At 43.2% G+C, this 23590-nt stretch overlaps 1 protein-coding gene and 1 long non-coding RNA gene across 3 annotated transcripts in view; one reads left to right on the top strand and one right to left on the bottom strand.

Annotated features, from left to right (window-relative positions):
- LOC100626841 (uncharacterized) overlaps positions 1–16069 on the bottom strand; it is a 133679-nt gene extending 117610 nt beyond the window's left edge. Inside the window, 1 exon segment of one of the 2 annotated variants that reach the window (NR_045016.1) lies at positions 15988–16069. This is a non-coding gene — a long non-coding RNA (uncharacterized LOC100626841). 2 annotated transcript variants of the gene reach the window in all.
- AMIGO2 (adhesion molecule with Ig like domain 2) lies at positions 6550–10154 on the top strand. The gene is made up of 2 exons (XM_005664161.3): positions 6550–7300; positions 7646–10154. The coding sequence occupies exon 2, from the start codon at positions 7706–7708 to the stop codon at positions 9269–9271; it is 1566 nt and encodes a 521-aa protein (XP_005664218.2). The 5' UTR covers positions 6550–7300; positions 7646–7705; the 3' UTR covers positions 9272–10154.

The raw sequence follows: 23590 nt of genomic DNA, 5'->3' as shown, positions 1-23590 counted from the left end.
TAGAGAAAAGGGTACCCTTCTACACTGTTGGTGGGAATGTAAAATTGCTGCAGCCACTACAGAAAACAGCATGGAGATTCCTCAAACAACTAAATATAGATCCAGCAACCCCACTCCTGGGCATATATGTAGACAAAACCATAATTCAAAAAGATCCATGCACCCCAATGTTCATAGCAGCACTATTTAATAGCTGAGACATGGAAACAAAACCTAAATGTCCATCAATGGATGAATGCATAAAGTAGATGTGGCATATATACACAGTGGACTATTACTCAGTCATTAAAAAGAATGAAATAATGCCATTTGCAGTAACATAGATGCAAACAGAGATTATCATACTAAGTGAAGTCAGAAAAAAAGGCAAATACTGTATGATATCACTTATATGTGAAATCTAAAATACAACACAAATGATCTATGAAACAGAAACAGACTCACAGACATAGAGAATACACTTGTGGTTCTCCATGGGGAGGAATGGATTGGGAGTTTGAGATTCACAGATGCAAACTATTATATACAGAATACAGGATGGATAAACAGGTAGGATGGACAAACAGGCGTTCCCTGGTGGCCTAGTGGTTAAGGAGCAAGCATCGTCACTACTGTGGCATGGGTTCAATTCCTGGTCCAGTAACTCCCACATGCTGCAGGGGAGGCCCCCCCCAAAAAAAATCGAATGGATAAACACAAGGTCCTCCTATATAGCACAGGGAACTATATTCAATATCCTATGATAAGCCATAGTGGAAAAGAATACGAAAAAGAATGTATATGTATATGTATAATTGCATCACTTTGTTGCACTGCAGAAATTAACATAACACTGTAAATCGATCATACCTGAATAAAATATTTTTTTAAAAAAGAGGCAACTTTAGATTGGTGTCCTAATTACACCTGATTATGGAACATGTGCTAGAATCAAATGTGACGCAGAATGTGAAAGTCCCTCATAGCCTATCAAGTGCTATTCAAGTGTTCATTATTAGTAACAACAACTTGAAATCATCAAACTCATGCTATAACAATTTCTTATCACATGTCTCTAATTCCTTAAGTCTTTGATGGCAAAGTGAGAAATCCTGGAAATCACAAGGCTAGAAGTTCTAAGAGTTCATCTACTCAAATCCCTGCCCCCAGGCAGAAGTTACTTTCGACCCTTGCCAGGCACAAAGGACCATACCTGCCCGAGCACATCAGACTCAGAATCACATCAAATGTCAATCCACTTTGTCTCATCTGTTGCTGCAGTCATTACTGAATGGTCAAAAAAAAAAAAAAAAAAAAAAGGAAAAAAAAAAAAGAGTATGCCATGTGGAAAAGACCAGAGAAATATCTATCTGTCCTATTTTAAACTCCTGAGAAGGCAACTCAACCATCTGTCTTGGCAACCCATTCTAGGCTGGAACCACCCTGTCAAAAACATATCTCTTCTGTTTAATCTAAATCCTTCAAACGGAGCCTCAAGCTAATTTTGTCCCATTCCATTTTCAAATAATTTGGAACACAGTTATTTACCAGCTGGGTTATAAGATTATACAATGTCATAGGGTTTGGGTGAGCAGTAGATGAAATGAGGCAAGTCAATGAAATGAGGCAAGTCAAAGTTCAGGTCTGGCGCATAATAACAGCACAATACATATTTATTATTGCCACCCTTATATATACTAGGACTCTTTCAGTCACAAGTGACATCAATACAACTCAAAGTAATTTAAGCAAAGAAAAGAAAAGAAAGAAAGAAAGAAAGAAAGAAAGAAAGAAAGAAAAAGAAAAGAAGAAAAAAAGGGTTAGGGAAGAGAATGTAATAAGAAAGGAAGTGAAATTCTCAACAAAATTTTAGCCAGTCGAATTCAACAACATATAAAAAAGATCATACACCACGACCAGGTGGGATCATCCCTGGTTCACAAGGACGGTACAACATACACAAATCAATCAACATCATACACCACATTAACAAAAGAAAAGTCAAAAACCACATGATCATCTCAATAGATGCAGAAAAAGCATTTGACAAAAATGTATCCATTTTTTTTGGATGTTGTCCAAAAAAAACATCCATTCATGATAAAAACTCTTACCAAAGTGGGTGTAGAGGGAACATACCTTAACATAATAAAAGCCATTTATGACAAACCCACAGCAAATATAATACTCAATGGAGAAAAGCTGAAAGCCTTCTTGCTAAAATCTGGAACAAGACAAGGATGCCCACCCTCTTCACTTTTATTCAACGTAGTATTGGAAGTCCTAGCCACAGCAATCAGACAAACAAAAGAAATAAAACTGGAAGAGAAGAGGTAAAATTGTCACTGCATGAAGATGACATAATACTGTATATAGAAAACCCTAAGGACTCCACACAAAATCTACTCGAACTGATCAACAAATTCAGCAAAATAGCAGGACACAAGACTAACATTCAGAAATTGGTTGCATTTCTTTATACTTATAATGAAATGTTAGAAAATGAATACAAAAATACAATACCTTTTCAAATCGCCCCATGAAAATGAAATACCTGGGAATAAACCTGACCAAGGAGGTGAAAGACTTATATGCTGAGAACTATAGAAAAAACTATAAAACTATAAAACATTAATCAAGGAAATTAAAGAGGATTCAAAGAAATGGAAAGATACTCCATGCTCCTGGGCTGGAAAAATTAATATTGTACAAAATGGCCATACCACCCAAGCAAACTACAGATTCAATGCAATCCCTGTCAAATCACCCATGACATTTTTCACAGAACTAGAACAACCAATCCAAAAATGTATATGGAACCACAAAAGACCCAGAATTGCCAAAGTAATCCTGAGGAACAGAAATTAAGCAGGAGGCATAACTCTCCCAGTCTTCAGGCAATGTAACAAAGACACAGTAATCCAGACAATGTGGTTCGGGTACCAAGATAGACATACAGACCAGTGGAACAGAATAGAGAACCCAGAAATAAACCCAGACACCTATGGTCAATTAATCTTCAACAACGAAAGCAAGAATACAAAATGGGGAAAAGACAGTCTTTTCAGCACGTGGTGCTGGGAAACTGGATGGCCGCATGTAAATCAATGAAACTGAACATACCCTCACTCTATGCACAGAAATAAACTCAAAATGGCTTAAAGACTTAAACATGAGAAAAGACACCAGCAAGACACCACCAAACTCCTGGAAGAGAACATAGGCAAAACATTCTCTGATATCAACCTTACAAAGGTTTTCTCAGGTCAGTTTTCTAAGGCAACAGAAATAAAAGCAAAAATAAACCAATGGGACCTAATCAAACCTAAGTTTTTGCATAGCAAAAGAAACCATAAAAAAACCACAAAAAGACAACTTACAGAATGGGAAAAAATAGTTTCGAATGATGCAACTGACAAGGGCTTAATCTCTAAAATATACAAACAATTTATACAACTCAACAGCAAAAAAAGCCAACAACCCAATGGAAAAATGGTCAAAAGACCTGAATAGACATTTCTCCAAAGAAGATACAGGGATGGCCAAAAAGCACATGAAAAAATGCTCCACATCACTGATTATTAGAGAAATGCAAATCAAAACTACTATGAGGTACTACTTCACACCAGTCAGAATGGCCATCATTTATAAGTCTACAAATAACAAACGCTGGAGAAGGTGTGGCGAAAAGGGAACCCTCCTGCACTGTTGGTGGGAATGTAAATTGGAACAACCACTATGGAAGACCGTATGGAGGCACCTCAGAAAACTAAACATAGAACTACCATATGACCCAGCCATCCCACTCTTGGGCATATATTCAGAAAAAAAATTTTCCTTGAAAAAGATACATGCACCCATATGTTCATTGCAGCACTATTCACAACAGCCAAGACATGGAAACAACCTAAATGTCCGTCAACAGATAACTGGATTAAGAAGATGTGGTATATATACACAATGGAATACTACTCAGCCATAAAAAATAACAAAATAATGCCATTTGCAGCAACATGGATAGAACTAGAGACTCTCATATTAAGTGAAATAAGTCATAAAGAGAAAGACCATATGATATCACTTATATCTGGAATCTAATAATACAGCACAAATGAACCTTTCTACAGAAAACAAAATCATGGACTTGGAGAACAGTCTTGTGGTTGCCAAGGGGGAGGGGGAGGAAGTGGGATAGACTGGGATTTGGGGTTAATAGATGCAAACTATTGCCTTTGGGATGGATAAGCAATGAGATCCTGCTGTATAGCACTGGAAACTATATCTAGTCACTTAGGATGGAGCATGATAATGTGAGAAAAAAGAATGTATATATGTATGTATGACTGGGTCATCTTGCTGTATAGTAGAAAATTGAAAGAACACTGTAAACCAGCTTATAATGGGGAAAAAAATCATTTAAAATAAAGTTTAAAAAAATAAAAATCTGAATCTTAAAAAAAAGAGTAAAAACAGAATTATGTTGTATTAAAAAAAAAAGAAAGGAAGTGAAATAATGCAGTGGCCTTCAAGCCACTTCAAGTGGTTCCTCTTTCCCTCTCTTCTGTCTTTCAGACAAGCTTTTTGAGGTACAGAGAGCAGGATGGCAATCAGCCGATTCAGGTTGGGTAAGCCTGGAATAGGTTCCCCATTCATCATTTGATTTATCAAAAACTCATCCAATGACAAGGAAGTGTCTAACAGGATTCTAGAAGCTAACAATAGAGCAGCGTTCAGATCATAACATTTCACCCTTGTGGAACATACCATCTAGTGGAAAGAGTGAATCTGGCAAAATTACCTTCACAGAGTAAGGTCGGAACTTATACCACTATTAAGGTTGATTATTAGCTCTCTATTCACCAAGCCAAGGAAACCCATCCCTTTCAAAACTCTTTTCCTCTCGGCAAATGAGCAGAATCCTCAAAATTAGGTCTTCAAATAGATATATAAATGTGCCTGTGGATTTTGAGTGCATTTTTTTTATGCTGTGTAATCTTTGCATAATGTTGGAATGATGTGCCTGCTGCTCTTATTACAGAAGCTTCTGTTTCCATTTTTGAAAGTCACTTTTCTTTTTTGACTATTTTTGTTTTAAATAGAGGTCTTTCTGCCACATGCATGGTTTCCTTCGAACGTTAGTTACTTAGTAAATACTACAAATACCTAGTTATTTATTAGTCATTTAAAAGTATTCCTCTGAATACTTTTAAATCTATTTCTCTGTGTTAATCATTCTAACCGCAAAAATAAAGGCCTGGAGACCAAGTTTTTTTCTTTGAGAACCCCAAAACTTAGAAAACATCAACCTCTGCCTCTCCCCTGGGAACAGTAAGCAATGCTTTCCTGAAGCATTTCAGGCTGTATTCTTATGAGAAACTTCAACTTTTCATGAAACTGAAACTAATCTGAATCAAGCTGTTCTCAACTGAAAAATCTTGATTTACCAGTGCTATTGCACAGTCATTCCATAAAAAGCCTGACTGAATTAATGATGCATTAAATTTGGCACTTTCGCCTAACAGATCTACGCTACAACATGAATCCATTCATGGACAATGCAGGGGCCAACTCTCATTAACTTCAAGGTTGCTCAAGTGATGGGGGGAAGGAGCGAATGAGTTGTCTTCGTCATTATTCCTATTTTTTTAAAGTAATATTTTACTCAATTGTTTTTCTCAATTTGCTCCTCTTTTCAATGTCTTTCTCCCTCTGCTTTGGTTAGCATCTCTTGTCAAGGCAGTAATATAGCTCTTTTAAGCCGGATATAATGGATAAATGGGCCATTTGGCTCAGTCAAATCCCATCGTTAAAACTGATCTCGGAATTAAACAAAAATGGATTTTTAATCGGAAAGCTCATCAGCTCCACATCCCCCACCTAACTGTGCCCGGCCTTGCCCACCTGGCCTTGCCTCTTTCTTAACCTGCTTCTAGGGAAGGGATGAAGAACCTCCGCGCAGACACCCTCTCTGGGATCAGTCACTGTCCATTGCGAACACGATAAAAAAAAAAAAAAAAAAAAAAAAAAAAGTCTGGCTCTGGGTCCCCCCCCCCCTTTAAGCTTAATACTCTTATCTTCGCCTCGACTCCAACCCTTTTTTCCTGCGCTTCTCCATCGCGAATGGGGCACCTTGAAGCTGCGTCCAGAGTTAGCAAAGGGATAGAACTTTCCCAAGGAGGTGCGGAGTGTCCCCGATGCGCTTTCCCGCTTCCTTCCCCCAAGCAGAGATCCTGTTGCATGGGAGGGAACGTGCCCGATTTCCCTTCCCCCTCAACCTCCACCCCCGAATGTGGGCGGAGACGGAGGCTGCTTCTGTGTTTATTTTGTAAACCTTTAAAACCTACCGCACTTAGCGCTGTGAGAGCCCCCGTGGCCTTTGCCCACTGAAAGCCGTATGAGGTCGGGGAGCTCAGCTGACTGGCTGGGAGAGAGACGCGACCTGCACAGTCGGGACGAAGTGGGTCTTCTAGGGAGCGACCTCTCCCTTCCGGGATGGGCGTGTCCCTTAACCTCCCCCACCCCATCACCCCGCAGATAGGGGCTGGGCGCACGGACGCAATCCTCAGAAGCGCGCGAGCGCGTCCACCGCTTGGGGGACGCCAGCCCTGGCCTCGGGTGTGGACCCCTGCCCCGCCTGCGCGGCCACCCTCCCGGGGCGCGGGAAGGAGCGCGGCAGAGGTGGCAGCAGTGCCGCCGGGTGGGGGCGAGGGGGGTACCAGCCGCCGCTCGGATTGGCTGCGCCGCCGCCCCCTCCCTGCGCCGCGCGCCCCCCGTCGCGCGCTCGGCCCGCTCTCGTCCGCAGCGAGGGAGCTGGTTCCCGCTGGAGGGAGGACGCGCAGGGGCGGGACCGGTCTTCCCGCCCCGCACCCGACCCCAGGCGCGCCGGGATAAAACCCGGCCAGTGCTGCGCGGGGAACTCGGGTCCCTGCAGCCTCCCAAGCACGGAGAGGCGGGGTCGCTCCGACCCCCTGCTCGCGCCCCCGCCGCTTGGGCCCGGCTCCGGGAGCCGGGCGCCTGGCGCGCGGGCACGCGACGGCTCGAGTGCCCAGGCGGTACCTTCAGCGGAGCAATGAAGAGAGCTCGGGAGAACCAACCGGAGCCGGCCGAGCTGTTTCCTGCGCTCGGGGTTGCTGCCGCCACTGCTATTGCTTGAAACTCTCCAAAGTTGCGAGCCAGCGAGAGGCTGCCGCCCGCCGGGAGCAAAAGGGAAAGGAACTCTTAAGATGCCAGAGTGACAGACATAGACAGACGGACGCACAGATCTGCAGAAGACACCACTGTGGGCGGCCTATTCCCGGTGCCCCTGAGGCTACCCAGCTCTGTGAGTTGCTTTCTGTACGGGTAGCTTGCTTGCTAAGTATTTCCTTATAATTGTTTATAAGATGCGTTTGTGTATTTCTGTGTTTCTTGGAGAGAGTTTTTAAAAAAGGGGGGGGACAACGTATGATGCACCTTAAAAGAAATTGTTTCAGATATTGATACGGTTGTGTTGATAGAATGCATCCAACAGTAAAGAGGACACATAGGCTCCCCAGTGGGGAAAAAAAATAAAAAACCCTCGATTTCAAAAGTTATGGGAAAGAAAGCTAGCTATTACTCTTAAGGGTTAACTAGGGGTAGTTAACTTTGCTTTTTTACTCCTCTTTAAATATTGATTGTTTACCAGGTTGACTGGTGGGAGGCTGAGCTGGTGGCAAAGGCGCCCAGAAGAGACTTAGAGGCGACCATGTCTTTACGTTTACGCGCACTGCCCACCCTGCCTAGAGTTGTCAGACCGGGCTGCAGGGAACTGCTGTGTTTGTTGGTGATCACGGTGACTGTGAGTCGTGGCACCTCCGGGGTGTGCCCCACCGCTTGTATCTGTGCCACTGACATCGTGAGCTGCACCAACAAAAACCTGTCCAAGGTGCCTGGGAACCTTTTCAGGCTGATTAAGAGGCTGGATCTGAGTTACAACAGAATCGGGCTTCTGGATTCTGAGTGGCTGCCGGTTTCCTTTGTAAAGTTGAACACCCTCATTATTCGTCATAATAACATCACGAGCATTTCCACGGACAGTTTCTCCACAACTCCAAATCTGAAGTGTCTTGACTTATCATCCAACAAGCTAAAGACCGTGAAGAGTGCCGTGTTCCAGGAGTTGAAGGTTCTGGAAGTGCTCCTGCTTTACAATAATCACATTTCCTATCTTGATCCTTCAGCATTTGGAGGGCTCCCCCACTTGCAAAAACTCTACTTAAGTGGAAACTTCCTCATGCAGTTTCCCATGGACTTGTACCTCGGAAGGTTCAAGCTGGCAGAACTGATGTTTCTAGATGTTTCTTATAACCGGATCTCCTCCTTGCCAATGCATCATATAAATTTAGTGCCAGGAAAGCAGCTGAGAGGCATCTACCTTCATGGGAACCCATTTGTCTGTGACTGTTCTCTTTACTCATTGCTGATCTTTTGGTATCGTAGGCACTTTAGCTCAGTGATGGATTTTAAGAATGATTATACCTGTCGCCTGTGGTCTGACACCAGGCACTTCCATCAGGTGCTTCTGCTCCAGGATAGCTTTCTGAATTGCTCTGACAGTATCGTCAATGGTTCCTTCCGTGCACTTGGCTTTATTCATGAGGCTCAAGTGGGGGAAAGGCTAATTGTTCACTGTGACAGCAAGACTGGGAACTCCAATACTGATTTCATGTGGGTCGGTCCGGATAACAGAGTGCTGGAGCCCGAGAAAGAGATGAAAAACTTTCACGTGTTTCCCAATGGGAGTCTGGTTATAGAGAGTCCTCGGTTTGAGGACGCCGGCGTGTATTCCTGTATTGCCATGAATCGGCAGCGGCTGTTAAATGAAACTGTGGACGTCACCATCAATGTGAGCAACTTCACCATGAACAGATCCCATGCCCACGAGGCGTTTAACACAGCTTTCACCACCCTGGCAGCCTGCGTGGCCAGCATTGTTTTAGTACTTCTGTACCTCTATCTGACACCGTGCCCGTGCAAGTGTAAACCCAAGAGACAAAAACATATGCTAAACCAAAGCAGTGTCCAGGCGTCTATTCTCGCGCCCGGCCCCGACAGCGATGCCCCGGCTGATGAACGGAAGGCAAGTGCTGGTAAAAGAGTGGTGTTTTTGGAACCCCTGAAGGATACTGCAGCAGGGCAGAATGGGAAAGTCAGGCTCTTTCCCAGTGAAACGGTTATAGCGGAGGGCATCTTAAAGTCCTCCAGGGTGAAATCTGACTCAGATTCCGTCAATTCAGTGTTTTCAGACACACCCTTTGTGGCGTCCACTTAATTTTGTGCCTGTATTTGTATGCTGCAGTGATTGACTCTCTTCATATTCAACTTTTGTGTGTGGTCTGCAAAACAAATATACAGCAGGGCAGAAACAGGTGGTTCTGTATTTTTGAAATACAGTCAGATGGATTTTAAGAATGAAATCACTGGTTAACAGGAAATGTGGTAAAGCACTTAGATTCGTGCCGGAGAAAGACAGGGTTGTTTTTCAGAGTTCAAGTTCTAGGTAGCATCTTAGTCCTTAGCACCACTGATAATTTCAAAGCCGGCCTGGAGGTGACATGACTGACGTTGTCTTTTCACTCAGGCGTGTTGAAAGAAAAAAATTAATTTCTCATATTAGGATTCCTGAAAAAGAGACTATACTAACTTACTGGGACCAAAGTTGAGTTACTTTAAAGACAAGCATTGTGTCCTATTTCATTTTTCAAACATGAAGGGGGAAGAACCAAGCAGCAGTTATCTTTAAAGCACAAAGTAAAGTTAGATTGGGGAAGAATCCAGTTCGTGTCATCATTGCAGACCGTGTAAACGGACTACCCTGATCAAATTTCCTGAGCAATGCCCCGTCCCATATGGTGTTAGGTAAATAGTACGATAAAGGTACTTTTGACTGTCTTCTTTCCGTTCTGTACATTTCGTATCCTTGTACAAAAGATCTTAGTGAAAGTTTAAAGCCATCCTTATTTGTTGCCACAAATTATGTAGATGTCACTACCAAAATGTCTGAGTGCCTTCTCAGACCTTTGTTCTAGCAGACTTAATATTCGTTTATATGCTTGTGTGTGTGTAAATCCTAAATTATATCAACTATTAAAGCAATCCTACTGTACTGTGCTTTGGACATTTGAATTACTGTAAATACATGTGTTTGGAGACTTGATGGTCTATTTTATTTGGCTGTTTACAAACATAAATCTGAGTTGTTTTATGTGATCAGACTGTGCTACTTGGTGTTAAACAGCCCCTGTGGCAAATATCTCTGCAAATTTCTTGGACTTAACAATACAGAGGGGTTTTTTGGTTATTATTGTTTGTGGCTGTACCCACCGCATGTAGAAGTTCCTGGGCCATGCCACAGTAGTGACCTGAGCCCCAGCAGTGATAACACTGGATCCTTAACCCACTGAGCCACCTGGGAACTCCCAGAGTTAATTTTTTAAAAGGGGGAAGAAGGCTCTAAAGTGTTCTACTGAATTTGTACCTTCTCTATCACATTTTACTCTGATCCCATGGTGCACTTCAGCCAGATTTGGAAGACCCCCTAAGCTCGGATTTGGGAACATGGGAGAGCCCCAGAGACTTCCTCCTTATTCCCATCCCTGCTGTGAGATAATCCAGTACCCGCTCTGGCCCTAGGCTTCCGCAGGTGTGAAATGAAAATTTCAGATTATATGATGTCTAAGGTCCCTTCCCACATAGGAAGTGATGACTTCCTGGTGGTCTTCACTCCATCACAGACTTGCACTGGCTTTCTGGACCTGTACCACCTAGCGATGGAGTTACAGGGATGGGGTTAGGACAGACTAGCGTCACACTGTGTAGCTCCGATAGGTGTTTTGGACTCTCCAGTCCAGCTCTTTCCCTTTCTCAGGGACGAGTGAAGCCTAGAGAGGCCAAACAGTGAATCAGTGATGGGGATTCAAAGAGAGTTCAGGTTCAGGATTCTTCCCGGTGAAGATTCAAGAGTCAAAAAATGGTTTTTAATGATGGGGATGGAGAAGGAGCCAAAGAATAAAACAGAATAGTCAGGAAGTGGCAAAAGTGACTCAGGGATGTGTTGTCACTGGGGCCAAAAGCGAAGAGGATTTTTAAAAGATGGAAGTAGGCAATAGGAATAATTATTTGGAGAACTTGAGCATAAGATGTGGGGGAAGTCTGACTTTGGCATTGGTGGTTTGAGGGGAGGGTGGATCCTTGGTGGATACAGGTGCCAAGCCAGGTTCCCAGGGGCAGACACTGGTCAGCTGGGGGTTAAGGAGTAGGTGAGCGGTCAGGATGTGTGCGTGGGGACTAGGACGTGAGCCAGGGCTCACTAGCACTGAAAATTCCTTATTGCATGCTGTTAAAAAATGACTGCCTCTGCCTTTTAAACACAGACCTCACCTGTTAGATAAGATCCTTTGGCCTTAAAGATATTACTGAAAAACATTGTATTCCAGTTCCTGCCGTCTAAGTAATTAGGAGGAATTTCGTGATGTGTGCGACCTTTGAAATCATCACTCCTTCTTTGTACTTGGAGAAGCTCAGACTCGGAAACACTGTAATTTGTTCGGGGGTCACACAGGGGATCGGGACACAAGGACAAACTCTAGAACCACTGACACCCTCCAGAGATGGGAAGGACTGCTGCCTCAAGGGCTGTGTTCATCCTGGCGCAGGAGTGTAAAAGCTGCACATCAGTTAGCAGGGAGGCTGCCGAAAATCTCTGAATTGAGCCTTTGCTGGACAGGAACTCTTTTTTTTTTTTTTTGTAGCCTTTTCTAGGGCCGCTCCCGGGGCATGTGGAGGTTCCCAGGCTAGGGGTCCAGTCGGAGCCGCAGCCACTGGCCTACGCCACAGCCACAGTAACACGGGATCTGAGCCAAGTCTGCAACCTACACCACAGCTCGTGGCAACACCACTGAGCAAGGCCAGGGATCAAACCTACAACCTCGTGGTTCCTAGTCAGATTCGTTTGCGCCACGACGGGAACTCCTGGACAGGAACTGTTAAGATCCTTAAGCCCTCAAACCCTTGATCCCAGGAAACACTTTGGCAAGGAAACGTGGGCAGTGCGAGGCATGGGGAGTTTGTAAGACCTGACCTTGGCTGGTCCTGATACAGATGCTTGGTTAAAGGATAGGTTGAGCTGAGGTCAAAACTAACGTACAACCAAAACAAAACAAAATCCTGAGTACTGCAACGCAAAGCTGCATTTTGAACAGGAATAGGAAGGCTGGGTGATGAAAAAGCATAGATCTGAATGTTATGATGTGGAAATTTAAGTTCTTATGTGTATTTTTGGTGGGGGGATAGAAGCCAGTAGTCACGTGTATTTTAAATATAGGAACAGAACTAATTTGTACTTTACAAATTTGTCCCACTCAAAACTTTTATGTAATTTTCCTTCCAAGTGATAGTCTGAATTTATGTAACTAGGTTATTATTTTAAACTACTTAGTATTTTTTTTTCTTTTCTTTTCTTTTTTTCTTTTTTCCTTTCTGGCTACTCTGTGGCATATGGAAGTTCCCTAGCCAGGGATCGAATTCTGATGCAGGCGGCACCAGATCTTTAACCCACTGCGTCTGACCAGGGATGGAACCAACGCTGCCTCAGAGACAAGCCAGATCATTAACCCACTGCACCACAGCAAGAACTCCTAAAAACTGCATATTTTTATTATGCAGTTATAAGAGAGGTTGGATACACATTGGGAAAGTCGAGCAAAGATCATAGATGTGAAATTTTCCTGTAGCGAGAGTATATTTTCACTACAATTAGAAGATATTATGTTTATGATAATAGACTTCCTCTAGTTAATCATGAGTTACCTTTTTTTTTTTTTTTTTTTTTTTAGGGTCAAATCCACAGCATATGGAAGTTCCCAAGCTAGAGGTTGAAACAGAGTTGCACCTGCCAGCCTGTGCCACAGCAGCGCAGGATTCAAGCCTCGGCTGCAACCTACACCACAGCTCACGGCAATCCTGGATCCTTAACCCAGTGAGTGCGGCCAGGGACTGAACCCAAGTCCTTATGGATACTAGTTGGGTTCGTTACCCCTGAGCCACGATGGGAACTCCGTGAGTTATATTTTTTAAACACACTTTTATGATTTATAATCTGAATGAATGGCCTAAAACATTTTCTGATTTATAGTTGACTTCTGCATGAGTCCTCACTATTTGGCCCAGAGAGATTTAAGTATATTGATTTTTAGCTTTAATTGTTGGAATTATTTGCCCAGAATACATTTTTTTTTCCATTTTTCTCAATAAACATTTTTATGAAATGTTAATCAGAAGGGATGGGGGTGGAAACACAAAAAGGACAAGAAGACACATATGAGTCTAAATTGTAAAAAGACATTTGATTTAGACCATCCCGCTAAGCACCATTAAAACAAGATACAGCCCAAACAACCTGCCATATGGCTGGCTTTTTCCTTCGCCACAACTGCTGCTCAATTATTGTCACCTTTTAGTGTCATCTGTCATCTGGTTTACCAAGTAATCTAGGAATAGGTTGAAACCCAGGTTTGTCCCTGGGATCAAAGGAAAAGTTAGATAAACAAGTGTTTCTAGGACTTCCCCTTGTGGCTCAGGGCTAACGAACCCGACCATTATCCGTGAGGACACAGGTTCGATCCCTGGCCTCACTCAATGAGTTAAGGATCCATCGTTGCCTCAGGCGGAGCCATAGGTCACAGATGTGGTATGGCTCAGATCTGGCATGGCTGTGGCTGTGGCATATGTAGGCCGGCAGCTTCAGCTCTGATTTGACCCCTAGACTGGGAAGTTCCATATGCCTCGGGATCAGCTCTAAAAAGAAAAAAAAAGTGTTTCTGGCAGCTTCCCTCTGTATACTCCCCAAACAGATATTCTGGTTCAGGCCGTCGAGGGTAAAGCCTACTTGTCAGATACCTTTTAAAATTTCCAGATAATTATGATTCTGCCTATTTTGTTGAAACACATCCAAAAAATGGGACCACGGCAAATTTTGTGTTTGGGGCTATGTCAAAATACATTATTATTACCTGCTAATGGACTTATTAATAAAAAGAAGCATTAGTGCTGGCTTAAAAAAATCCTAATATGTTGGAAAAACAACAGAGTTTGATGCTCTGATACTAAATAAGGTCCAGAGTAGCTTTTGGCTGTAATTAATGATGTATATTTTTCCAAATTATAATATATAGAATAATTACTTTGAGGTGACTAGATCTCTGATTCTTTCATGCTTTAGAAACTATTTTTGGCTTGAAAGCAGTGACAAGAGATCTGGTTCGTAACAATGAGCTTTGGGGCTTTCAAATTTGATTAGATCACAGTAAAGTGAGGGTGTATTTCAGAGATACTTGAATATAGATTTCAACTGCAGAGAACAAACTTCTTTGTTTTTTCAGCACATTAGAATAATATTTTTTAAAGAGAGCACTGAAATTCTTTTCACAGTTCTCTCATCCCTCCTTGCCCCTGAGCCAGCCCCTTAAGCCGTATTTTAAATTTTATTTATTTATTTATTTACTCTGTCATTTATTTATTTATTTTATTTTTAGGGCCGCACCTGCGGCGGATGGAAGGGCCAGGGGTGGAATTGGAGCTGCAGATGCCAGCCTACGCCACAGTCATAGCAACACCAGATCCTTAACCCATTGAGCGAGGCTAGGGACTGAACCCGTATCCTTATGTACACTATGTCAGGTCATTAACCCACTGAGCCACAACGGGAAATCCTCCTTATTTTTTATGATATGAAGGTTAATGTGTAAAGATTATGAGTTTGCCCTGGCAGGTATTATTGAGTGGTAACGTATAAAAGGTAGAACCCTGAACACTTATAATAGCCTCTTGAATGATCCAGGGATTGCTTATAGGACCACTGGTTTTTGTGAATAGATTCCAGGGAGAGGAATCCTTTTATAGTAGGGATCAGAGTAAACAGAAAATAGAAACACATACTTTTTACCTTTTATAAATTGTAAAGTATATATGGTATATATTTTATTTATAAATACAGTATTAATATAATATAGTATAAATATAGTGTTTATACTGGCCTTCATAAAGGCCTGCTAAATGCCAGGCCCACAGTGAGAAGTGGTGTTTATTATTCTCCACCACAGAAGCCCTGAAAGATGGGAAATATTGCCTCCCTCTCCCCGCTTAGAGAGAGGAAAAAGAAGCTCAAACGAGATAAGTAATTTTCCCAGATGACTCAGCAACTAAGTTTTTAACATGAAACTCATTTAAAAAAATATATCTGCACAAAATAAAACTCTTACAGGTGGTCTACCAATAAATAACTATGTATAGCACAGGCTTTAAGTCAACTTTTATATATGTAAGAAGGCGAATGAATTAATGCTTATAGCAAATCTAGGAGTAGAGGAATGGAGGGTTAGAATCAGAAGTCATTCAAACATAATGAAACTGGAAATTATTATTTTTTCCCCTTAAAACACCATGTGTCACAAGTAGCAAAATTAGAAATCTGCCTAAGAAGGTCAGGTTTAATAGATGAAGCTACCAGTCTTCTGGCTCTTTTCAGCTGCTTGCCCTTCACTCACAAAATTGCTTAATATGCAAAGCAAGTATCTGCTTCATCATTATAAACAGTATTGATTTAAATGAATCAATGGTTAAATGCAAATTTTTTTTAATTAAAAATGACCCAAATTTACAGGGTAAATAGTTCTATTGTTTTCAATGTCTAGAAGAGTGGTGGGGACAATTCCCAATGGGGAATTTTTTTTCCAACTAATTTTCAAAGTCGGTTTTTCAAAAGAGTTTAAAGGTTATTGCTTCCTTAGCTTACCTGATTAGACTTCTCTCTTAGGTCATATGTCAGCAGAGAGTCAAACATCATACTCAGAGAATTTTGTGGTGTCGATAGGTATTGAAGGACGGAGGAAAGGAAAAGTGCCCACTGAACTGAGAGGGTATCTTGAGACTGAAGAAAGAGGCAGGCAGTTCCATACAATCAATGGATCAGTGTATTATAGGGTGACTTACTCATGGGGTGAGATCGGGATCCAGCCGACAACCATCCAGAGGCATTCGCAGTGGCACTCTACACCGCCGAGGGGGCATGTGGTTTATTTTGTGGTTAACCTAGGTTATGAGGTGGGTGCTTGGAAGCAGGACATGCATTCCTAAGTCAAGATTCATGAATAGGTCACTGGTCTCATGGGCGCCAGGAATACGTCGGAAAAGGTTTCTATCATTGTTCGGGGACCAACAGAGCATAGAGGCCACCTGGTCCTGATGATTGTTAAACAATATATTTTGACTACAAAGCCCTTGACCACAGAGAAGCGATTTACTGCACATGACAGTCTTGGGCAGGGTCAGCCGAAGGACAGGAGAAACAGAAAGGGCCCAAGATGGCGTCAGTCATGCCAACAGCCATAGCCTAGGATCTTGGTGTCTTTTTTCTTTTTTTCTTCTTAGGGCTTCATGTGTGGCATATGGAAGTTCTCAGGCTAGGGGTTGAATCAGAGCTGCAGCTGCCGGCCTACACCACAGCCACAGCAATGAGGGATCCAAGCCGAGTCTTCGACCTACACCGAAGTTCATGGCAACCCACTGAGCAGGACCAGGAATCGAACCCGCATCCTCATGGATACTAGTTGTGTTCGTTACTGCTGAGTCACAACAGGAACTTCGGTCTTGGTGTCTTAGAGCCAAGTATCGTAAGATCTCAAGAGTCAAACCCTGGGCAATGTAACCAAGAGAAGATTATTAAACATGGCTAGATACTGTGGAGGCCATAAATGATGTATAGCAACTACTCCTTCCCTTAAGGGAAATTATAGTGCAACTGAGAGATGAAATAAAAAAAATCTGAAACAATTCAGGAGTAGGAGTTGATTTGTCTACTTGTGACCAAATTAGCAAATGGAAGATAAGAAAAGGAAGATATTTGGCAGAGACCTTGCTTTACCCAACTGGCTAAAGTGACATAGGCTTAAACACTAGACTGCCATCTCACAGATGCTCTAACTGTTACGGCAACTGGGATCCTTACCTTCAGAAAGCCAGTACTGTAAGGAGATTGTGCAAACTAGTCAATAGTGCCCGAAAATGAATTACTGCTGATGTCTTAATTTGTGGTCAAATTTGGAGAAGAAAGAGACCTCAACATTTCGCCCTGGCCCTGTATCTGCCCTCACAGCCCCAGACTGCACCTCCATCACAACTAGGACAAAGACTTCTGAATGTCTGGGGATTCAACCAGAGTGACTTCTAGGAAACACAGCACTGGTACCCTCGGAACTGCCTTGCACGAGCCCTTTGGAACGACAATAATAACAATAATAATACTATTTTTATATGTTAGCTCTATGCTAAGGGCTTTATATAGTTTGCCTCATATCTCAGAGGAAGTTACTATTTTTACGTCCATTTTGCAGGTGGGAGAGCTGAGGCTTAAAAATGTGGCATGATTTGTCTAAAGAGAAGAGTAAAAGAGTTAGGATTTCAATCTGGTTTTGTCTGGATCCATGCAGTACCCAGTACTTGATGTCTATACTGTAATATACTAAACTGTAATACCCGTTGGCTCTGTAAAAAGGCTTTGCCCATCCTGTCCCCTTTGTCCTCCTGCCTCCTTTTACCTGGCTTGGGGTGACCTTTCCTTCCGTGGTCTAGCTGCTTTCAAGACTCTATACCTTTGTTCTGCAGTGATTTCCCTCTCACCCTGGCGGCTCACTGCTGTGGCGCTCACTGCTTTGGCCCTTTGGAGATGTTTATTGCTTTCTCCAGCACCTAGCACCTAGTAGATGTTTGCATGTTTTAGCTTCCCAATTATGTTCATTCATTCATTCATTCATTCATTCAACACATAGTATTGATTACCTAATATGGGCCAGTCCCTGAGCTCAACCTGGAGATCAACAATGACCCAGCTGCTCCCACTGTTTGAAGAGAGGCAGAAACACATTTTTTTTTTTTGAAATGATGTTTTTTATTAAAGTATAGTGGATTTACAGTGTTGTGTTAATTTCTTCTGTACAGCAGAAGAATACGTATATATACAGTCTTTTTCTCATATTATCTTCCATTATGGTCTGTTCCCAAGAGACTGAACATAGTTCCCTGTGCTATGCAGTAGGACCTCATTGCTTATCCATTCTAAATGGAATGGTTTGCATCTACTAACCCCAAAATCCCTGTCCATCCCACTCTTTCCCTCCTCCCCCTTGGCAACCAAAAGCCTGTTCTCTATGTCTGCAAGTCTGTTTCTGTTCTACAGATAGGGTCATTTATGCCATATTTTAGATTTCACGTATAAATGATGTCATATGGTATTTGTCTTTTTCTAACTACTTAACTTAGTATGATAATTTCTAGTTGCATCCATGTTGCTGCAAATGGCATTATTTGTTCTTTTTTATGGCTGCATAGTATTCCATTGTATATAGGTACCATTCTTAATCCATTCATGCATCGATGGACATTTTGGTTGTTTCCATATCTGGGCCATGGTGAATAGTGCTGCTGTGAACATGTGGGTGCATATATCTTTTTGAATTGTAGTTTTGTCCAGATATATGCTCAGGAGTGGGATTATTGGATCATCTGGAGAAACACAGCTTTAATGAGGCAAGTGTGCTAGTACAGAAGTTCCCAAAGACGGGAAGGACAGAGAAGACTTCCTGGAAGAAAGGATGCCTGACCCGAAGCTTGAAGGAGGTCTCTATGTTTAGAGAGGTCTGGTTAGTTTTCCATAGCTGGACGTGCAGACATCATGGAAAGCAGGACCTTAAGTGTACACTGGGGTCCTGGGGATTCAACCAGAGTGACTTCTAGGAAACACAACACTGGTGTCCTTGGAACTGCCTTGCACGAGCCCTTTGGTTGCTTGATCTCTTGGCTTCTGGATGCAGTCCAGCATGAACCGCCTCAGCCCACATTCCACCCTCACTCAAATGTTGCTCTTTTTCATAGCTCTTCAACGAGGACACCTACTAAGTTGGCTCATGTAGGGGCTTAAGGCATAGTTTTTCAGATGAAAAAGAGAAGTATCGGCTTGTCTTGTGCAACAGTGTGGGCTTAGTATGGTCATGATGAGATAATGATACCTAATTCAGTTATCACTCTATAGACCAAGAAATATCTTAGAGCTAATGTTTACCCAAGCTTCAGTGTAATTACATTTACATTGCTAGCCTAGATATTGATTTGACTCAGCGGTTTTATAAGAGTAAATGATTTGGATGGGAAGAGACAGAAAGATGTGACTTTTCAAGGGAAAAACAACCAAACACATCAGACTGACCTGCAGAATTGAAGTAAATAGTTCAGGCTGCTTATTAAGCATTTGTGTGCATTTTTGCCTCAACTCTCTGGTTAAACACTTCTCCAAAGCATTCATGCTTGAGTGAATCGTTCTAGAAGTCTAGACTTAAAGAGCTAGGGCACAGGTTTTTGGGTTTTTTTTTAATCTTTTTTTTTTTTTTCCAATTATATTCTTTTTTCCAAAGACAAGGATCTTGCCTGAAGTACAAACATAATGAAAGTCCTGTGATGTGTAAGCCTAACAGAAGTTGTTTGTTTTTTCTGTTTTAATATTCATATTTAATTACAACCTTAGGGAAGCCTTCAGCTCTCAGTCCGACCTACTTGAAATCAGTGGAGAAAATAGCAATATCACCCCTAAGCAACCATTCATAATAACTTTGACTCTTTCCTAAAGCCCAGAGGAAACGTAGTTCTCCATTCTGGGCCAAGCTTGTCAGGAACAATTTGCATTAATAAATCTTTTTCATGTAAGGATTCAATTGAACAATCCTATCATCCATCATAATATATAGTTGGAATAAGGACCTTCATTAGCTATGTAGGTTGAAGTGATTTGAATGACAAATGTGTTATGACTTTTTTTTTTTGTTTAATTGGTCAATATTAAGCATCTTAGGAACTGGACAGAGTTTTGGACAATGAAATTATGTGTGGCCCCATAAAGGGGTCTGAGGTTTCCCTAAAGACTTAAAGCTTGCTTTTTAGGGATTTCCTACTTATTACGATAAGACTGCTGTCTAACTCCTCTGCTGTTTGTCACTCAGAGTATTCTCTAATTCTGCTCAGTTTCCAGTACCGCACACTTGGGGAGATGGGAGAGGCAGCATCAAGCATCCCATATATCTCTTGAATTTAGGGGGGCTGCCAGGTTCCTACCAAGCCTGGGAGAAGCCTCTTCCCACAGGGCCCTAAAAATTTAGAAGAGATGGCAGCAGAGGCCGTTATGAGAAGTTTTCTCTGGCTACCTGTTCATCTCCTCTATTTATTTTTGGAAAATGCTTAGGAAACGTGTTTATTATTTGCTATCAAACCACCCTAAAGATACTTGGCTCCATAAGCCTGCCTCCAGCTCCACCTCCTCTCTCTGAAAGGCCTTCTTGTCCCCTGGAAAGTGCTGGGCACTGAGTACTTGACAATCTCTGGGCACTTCCTGTTCAACCTGTTTATGTTTGCTCTAGAAATGCCTTCTGGGTTGTTGCATAAAGGTGGTTCTTCCCATGGTCTTTCTCATCTCAGTCAAATGGCCACCCCATCCTTCCAATGGCCCAAGCCCCAAACTTGGTGTCATCTTTGACTCTTTTTTGCTCTCACACCTGATATCTCTGCCAATCAGTGGGGAAGGTCCCTTGGGATGACCTTCAAAATTAGTTTTGGGAATCCGACCTCTTCTCACCCCACCCCTCATCCAAGCCACCAGCATCTCTCCCCAGTCTTTCCACTCCCATCCTTGGCCTTCTTAAAACTACAGCCACCATGATGCTTCTGAAGCCTAAGCCAACGTCTGTCTTTCCTCCGGACTCGGTGCATCTTAGCCCCCTGATTACTTCCTAGAGGCCACACAGAGATGTCAAAAACTTTCCCAGGCCTGGGCTCCACCCCTGCAGATTTGGATTCACTTGGTTTTAAAAGTTCCGCAGGTGATTCCAGCAATGGGCACCTCACAATGGTCTGCGAGCCCTTCCCCACCCTGGCGGGTCCTCTGGCCTCACGTCCACTGCCCAGACCCACGCTCACTCTGTGCCCACCCCTTGGCCTCCATGCACATGGGGCATGCTCCCACTTTGTCCTGGGAATTCTCTTCCCAATTCCCACCGGGCTGACTTTGCCTCCTTCAGCTCTCTGCTCGAATATCACCTCAGTGAGGCCTCTGAGCAGTGAGTCCCCCACCCGGCACGCAGCCCACCCTCCCGCTCCCTCTTTCCTGCTTTATTTTTCTCCATCACACTCATCACCAACCAGCTGACGTCCTGTGTATTTTGAGTGTCACGATGCTGTTCCACGAGGGCAGGAGGTTTTGGCAGGTTTTCTTGGGGGTTGTGCCATGAACGATAGAAATAAATATTCGCAAATAAATATTTATCCAATGAATGAAGCATGCTCGGGAAGGAGCTGTGGGGCCGCCCCCTGTGAGCAGCGCTGAGGTGAGGCCCAAACAGGCAAGCGGTGCTGAGGACAGTTGCCTTGTTTTTTGCTTTGTCCCACTGTGACACGCTTCTTCACCCCCCGAAGCGCGTAAGAAGGGCTTGGCTGTATTCAGTGATGAATGAACCATCTGAGTACATCCTAGTCCCCCTTTTGCATATTTTTCCCATCGTTTTAGGCATCTCGTTTGGTCTTTACAGAAAGCTGTCCTGCTGGGTACAGGAGAGGCCGGAAGCCAGCCTGTCTCCTCTTAGCATCTGCTAACAGAGTGATGCCAATTAGCATGTGTCAAGGGCCTGAAAAGAATCAGACTGGGCTTAAAAGGTATCAGGCAGTCAGCCTGGCACAGATTTAATAAGCTGTCTGCTGCCTCTGGAGCAGGGGGGTTTTTTTGGTTTGTTTGTATTTATTTATTTATTTATCTGTCTAGCTCTGTCAAGAGGCGTCCTGATTGCTTTAGTGGTTACACAGCAGAGATCCTGCATTTACTCAGTGACTTCCGAATGCAGTCAAAGATGACCTCTGGGGCGACCGTGTGGTCCAAACAGGGCAATTAACTCTTCTTGTCCATATGTGTAAACTTCCAGCAACTTCCATGGCAAAGTACTTTCTGAACTACTTCCTGGTATGAGGAGAAAGTTATATCACCACGGAGAAAACCAGGTAAAAGAAGAACCCGGAAAGGGGTGGCCCCTCAGAATATCCACCTACTCCAGGGGAGGGGCAGGTGTGTGTGGTGGGTGGGAAGTGGCTGGTGAACCTTGAAATGCGAGGTGGTGGGGGCGATCAAAGATGCAGCTGGGCTGGTGTCTGTGGCTCATGGGGGTGGGGGGCAGGGGCACGGCCAAGCAGCCCTCTCCTCCCATCAGGGTTTTCCAGAACATCTACTGCTGCTCCCCTCCACCTGGACCCCTCTTGCTGTTCCCTTAAGAGTCTGTGGAAAACTAAACCCAAGAGAGTGGGGGTCAGCACACTGCTTACACGAGGCTACTCCTCTTGCCATATGATCGTCTATGCCATAAAAGCATTGTTTTCAGGTCCGCGCTATTGTCATCTTGTCAACTTAATTTCTGGCTATTAATAATAACCTCAATGCATAAAAAGTGACCACGCGAAACGGAAAGCTAACATTTAGTGAGCCCTCACCCTGTGCCAGCCCCTGTCTTCAGTGTGTTCCAGGAAATCCTCCGAATGACCTCTGAATGAGGGATTACTTCAAAAGCCCCTGACCTGCCTGCAAACGAATGCACAGAGATTTAGAAACTGGCCCAAGGTCATGCAGCTGGTCTCTGGCAGAGCCAGCGCTCACACGCAGCACTTCATTTCATCTAATGTAGACAGGGCCACACTGAAGGAAGTACTATGGAGCCAAATTACACAGGAGATGCTCAAAGAAATGACTCCCCCAAGGCCATACAGCTATTAAGAAGCTAAGATCCGAACCCAAGTTTGTCTGGTTTCAAAGCCCTTGGCTCTGCTTTAATTGGTTTCTTGAGTAAAGACCACTCTTTTTTATTCATCAATAGTATTCTAAATGTGGTATTATCGTGAGTTACCATCGTGGCTCAGTGGAAATGAATCTGACTAGCATCCATGAGATCCCAGGCCTCACTCCTTGGGTTGGGGATCCAGCGTTGCTGTGAGCTGTGGTGTAGGCTGCAGATGGCTCACGTCTGGTGTTGCTGTGGTGTAGGTCGGCAGCTGTAGCTCCGATTCAACCCCTAGCCTGGAATCCTCTATATGCCGTGTGGTCCTAAAAAAAAAAAAAAAAAAAAAAAATTGGTATTATAACTTCAGCTGGAAGCAGCATCCAGATATAACTAGGTGTTAGGTTAAGATTCTGTAATTTTAGCTTCACTAAAAAAAAAAAAAAAAAAAAGGGGAGTTCCCATCATGGTTCAGTGGCTAATGAATCTGAATAGGAACCATGAGGTTGCGGGTTTGATCCCTGGCCTTGCTCAGTGGGTTAAGGATCCGGCGTTGCCTTGAGCTGTGGTGTAGGCCCCAGATGAAGCTCGGCTCCTGCATTGCTGTGGCTCTGGCATAGGCTGGAGGCTACAGCTCCGTCTGAACCCCTAGCCTGGGAACCTTCATATGCCTCTGGTGTGGCCCTAAAAAGACAAAAAAAAAAAAAAAAAAAAATAGGAGTTCCTATGTGGCTCAGTGAGTT

This window comes from Sus scrofa, chromosome 5 (genome assembly GCF_000003025.6).
Source record: "Sus scrofa isolate TJ Tabasco breed Duroc chromosome 5, Sscrofa11.1, whole genome shotgun sequence".
NCBI classification, from domain to species: Eukaryota; Metazoa; Chordata; class Mammalia; order Artiodactyla; family Suidae; genus Sus; species Sus scrofa.
The sequence above is the reverse complement of the archived record's forward strand: the minus strand, read 5'-3'. Positions and strand labels throughout refer to the sequence as shown.

Excerpts from the sequence above, each read along its gene's own strand:
- AMIGO2 (XM_005664161.3), top strand. The coding sequence starts at position 7,706 with ATGTCTTTACGTTTACGCGCACTGCCCACCCTGCCTAGAGTTGTCAGA.